The following is a 3,845-nucleotide window of genomic DNA, read 5'->3' as shown; positions in this document are numbered from 1 at the left end:
CTGTGTCTCTGAGCTAGTCACTTGCTGTCTGGCCTGTGGCCTCCATGTGGGGAAAAATGGAGGTAGCCCCTTCCTGCATACAGAGTAGACAGACAGGACCTATCAGTGGAATTCTGGCTTCCTCCTCCCCCCTGGCCTGACAGCAGGTGTGAGGCATGCCCCACCACAGGCCAGGTCAACAGGTCCAGGACTCAAGGTGGACGGCCCTTCTGTCCCTGCTGTGGGCAGATGCCATGGCCCTTGGTCCCTGTGGCCTCCTGCCGCTCCTGGCTGTACCTGGCTGGGGTAAGGTAGCTGTTGCTTGGGGAGCATATGCATCCTACCCTGGGGTGGGGTGGGCTCCTTGCCTCTCTGGGCCTCCCCTATATTCACCATATTCCCCCAACTATGGAGCTGGTCCCCATCTGGGAGCTGGAAGCCCTACAGAAATTGGGCTGCCCCTTGGCTGGGTGTCCTGGTGGTCTGTGCTGGGGACGGAGGCTTGGGTGAGGGTGGAGGGTACTGGCAGCTCTAGACCCTGGACTCAGGTGAGACCCTCCTCCAGGGAACCTGAAGGGCCAGGGAGCCAAGGTCAAGGCAGTGCCCAGAGCCTCCCAGCTGCCATTTACGGCTTGTGGCTGGTCCCACCTTGCCCTGGGCTTGGAGTGACAGTTGGCTGACCCCATCCATGGGCTGGATCCTGCTTTCGGCTGCTCAGGATGGAGGATCTATCCCAGGGTCACCTTGGGGCCTGGTGGGCATGGTTCAGGCCTTTGTGGCTGGAAGTGCTTCCTTGGGTCCTCCTTTATCCTTCAGTCTCTATCCCTCAGGTGTCTCTCATGAGGTTCTGCAGCCAGGGATGTCCCCAACAGGTATGTGTGGGAGAAGTTGGAAAGGAGGCCTGGCAGGAGGACCCCAGAGATGATAGTGTGGGCATCCTAGGGGTCATCCGGAGGCCTAGGGAGGTCATGTACTTGTCACAGTTGTGTCCCCTCTGGCTGAGGGGGCACAGCTGGCCTACCCTGCAAGACTGTGCCTCTCCCTGCCTGGTGTTAATTTCTATTTTTCGGGAACTACTTTGAGGCCTTGCAAACCTGCTGAGCCCGGAGGTCCTCTCCTTCCCGTGCTGATGGCTTCTGACAGTCATTCACAGTTGCTGCAATCAGCTGATGCTCAGGGGTGCAGGGACTCCCCTCATCTTTTCTATTCTGTCAGTGTGGACTCAATTTCCCATTTTACTCATTTGTATGGATTTTAATCTCTTAGCCCTATTAAAGGTCAAGTTGACCCAAATCTGGCTGGCGGAGTCCCTTCAAGCTGGTCTCTGCATCTTCATTTTTTGAAAAAATCAAAACGTGGAGGTGAAATCTACATGATAAAACTTAGCCATGATCAAGGGTACTGTTCAGTGGTGCTGTGCACATCCTAGTGTTTCGTGTTCTGTGACACTGCCTCTATCTAGTTCCAAACTTTTTTTGTTTGGTCGTACTGGTGTTTGAACTCAGGGTCTCACACTTGCTAGGCAGGCACCCACTTTGCCACCCCTTTCTTGGTTGGGTATTTTTCAAGACAGAGTCTCATCAAGTATTTGGTTGGTATTGGCTTTGCACCACGATCCTCCTGATCTCTACCTCCTGAGTAGCTAGGATTTACAGGCGTGAGCCATCAGCATCCAGCTAATTCTAAACATTTCGTGATCCCAAAAGGAAGCTTCGTCCCCACCAACCAGTTACTGCGCCCCACCCAGAGCTCCTTCTTAGCACCCACACCTGAGTCCCTTCCCAGCACCTCTCCATTCCTGGGCAGTGAGCTGCCTGCCTGTTTGGCCTGGCCGTCTCTCAAGAAGCCACACCGTGCTTCTGGGAAGGGTGCCGTCCGTGGCAACTGAAGATATGAGTGGGAAGTCCCTAAGAGAGTGGGGAAGGGGTGCCAGGGAAGACTTCCTGGAGGAAGGGCAGTGGTCACAAAGCTGGCCTCCGTGAATCCCAATGATAGCCCCTCCTAAACCCCAGGTTTTAGATGCAGGATTCTGAGTTGTAGGGGCCACCTGCCCCGGCTGGGGTGTGGCTATGGCAGGCCAGCCTCAGCCTGCAGAAAGTGCACATATGCGCGAGTCCCTGCTTAGCCCTGACCGGCTAAGACTGGCTGCTCACTGCTTCTCCAGGTGAGTGTCTGGGGCAAGCAGTGGCCTGAATACCCAGGCCTGTGGGGCAGTGCTGGACCTTTGGTTACCTCTCAACCCTGGGAATGCTTGAAGCCTCAGTTTCCCCTTCAGTAAAAAGGGGGGACTATTTGCCCCCGAGGTGGCAGTGTGCAGTCCCAGTGAGGATGGGGCCCCTGCCAAATCATGGCTGTTGAACCCAAAGGCAGCAACATAGCCAGTACTGATCTTGGAAGTTTCCTGAGCACAGCCAGTGTGAGGCTGTTTGTGCCTCTGCACACCTCGCGTAGCTGAAAGCTGCCTCCTGATCAACCTCTCTGGGTCTTCGGAGTGTTACTGGCCTCCAGCAATGCTGGACACCTCCTAGTCAGCAGCAGTAGGTGCTCAAGGTGCCACCACAGTCCTGGGGTCTCTGAGGCTGGGGCCAGGCTTGGCTTCCCATGCACAGAGCAGCTACTTCTGTATCTGAAGCCAAGGAGGGATGAGTTGGGCATCAGGTCCTGACAGGGTAGGGTTTGAATATTCTGGATGCTGTCTTCCTGCCTGTGCAGCTGGTCACTCTCAGAGTGGTGAAGTTCCATCCTCTCCTTCCCCAGATCCCTGAATTCATCTGGCTACCAGGACCACCTGGGAGAGCTAACTATCACTGCATCCTCCCATTTCTCTACTGTGAGGCAGGTTTCCCTGTACTCCAGCCTCCGAGGGCCACTGGGGTCCCATGGGGACACTGCTCTGGTACAACTGACTGCTCCTGTGACCCTCTCCAGCTGGGTTCTGTCTGTCTGCCTCATAGAGGCCTCAGCTGACTTCTGTCCTGGAACTCGACGCTGGGTGGCTGGCTGGGAATTCACATGGGAGGGAAGTGAGGGGCTCTTTCCCAAAGCCTTTCCCCATGGGAACAGAGGAACACAAGGGCCACCTAACACAGCCTGGGACCCATGACCCTCTGATGACACTATTATCCTCGGTGACTGACACTCTAAGAGCCATTCACATGTTGGTCCATACCTGACCCACGACCAGTGTTACCAGTAACTAGGCCCCTATGGTGGGGGATCTGGACCTGCATAAAGGACAGGCCCTTTCCCTACTCTGGCCAATGCGGGGCTGGTGTCCTGACCACTGAACCTGCCTCTTCCCCCAGAGCCTCAGCAGCCCCCATACAACCTGCAGGAGACAGAAGTCTCCATTGTGGACACGGAGACCTGAAACCAGGCCTACCCAAGCACAGACGGCAGCATCACCCAGCCAGACATGCTGTGTGCCCAGGGCCCTAGGGATGCCTGCCAGGTGAGCCTGCAGGGTATAGTAGAGCATGGGGGAGCCTAGAACCCAGCAAGGAACCTCCTGACTCCTTGGCATCCCATCCTTACCCTAGCCTGCCCTGCAGGATGACTCTGGAGGGCCTGTGGTTTGCCAGATGGGACAGGGCCTGGTTGCAGACTGGTGTGGTCAACTGGGATGAGGGCTGTGGTTGCCCTAACTGCCTGGAGTCTACACTTGCAACCCTGCCTATGTACACTGGATTGGCCACCACATCCCAGAATCAGGAGGCTTAGGAAATCCGGGGCTCCCCTGGCTTGCTGTCCAGGCTGGCCCTTTTCTACCCAGCCTCCTCCTGCTGTTGGGCTCCTGCAGAGAGCTTGGCTTGGCTCCCACTCTTGCCTGAGCTTGGACCTCTTCTCTGATGCGGTAACCAAACATG

At 56.3% G+C, this 3,845-nt stretch overlaps 1 protein-coding gene across 1 annotated transcript; it reads left to right on the top strand.

Moving 5' to 3' along the window:
- Window positions 1-233: 233 nt before the first annotated feature.
- Tpsg1 (tryptase gamma 1) lies at window positions 234-3,809 on the top strand. The gene is given in 8 exon segments (XM_074060239.1): window positions 234-329; window positions 2,020-2,089; window positions 2,092-2,143; window positions 2,737-3,002; window positions 3,285-3,430; window positions 3,531-3,566; window positions 3,568-3,622; window positions 3,625-3,809. Coding segments are annotated over 8 exon segments (906 nt in total).
- The last annotated feature ends 36 nt before the right edge of the window (window positions 3,810-3,845 follow it).

Source organism: Castor canadensis, chromosome 17, assembly GCF_047511655.1.
Source record: "Castor canadensis chromosome 17, mCasCan1.hap1v2, whole genome shotgun sequence".
Classification (NCBI taxonomy): domain Eukaryota; kingdom Metazoa; phylum Chordata; class Mammalia; order Rodentia; family Castoridae; genus Castor; species Castor canadensis.
The sequence above is the reverse complement of the archived record's forward strand: the minus strand, read 5'-3'. Positions and strand labels throughout refer to the sequence as shown.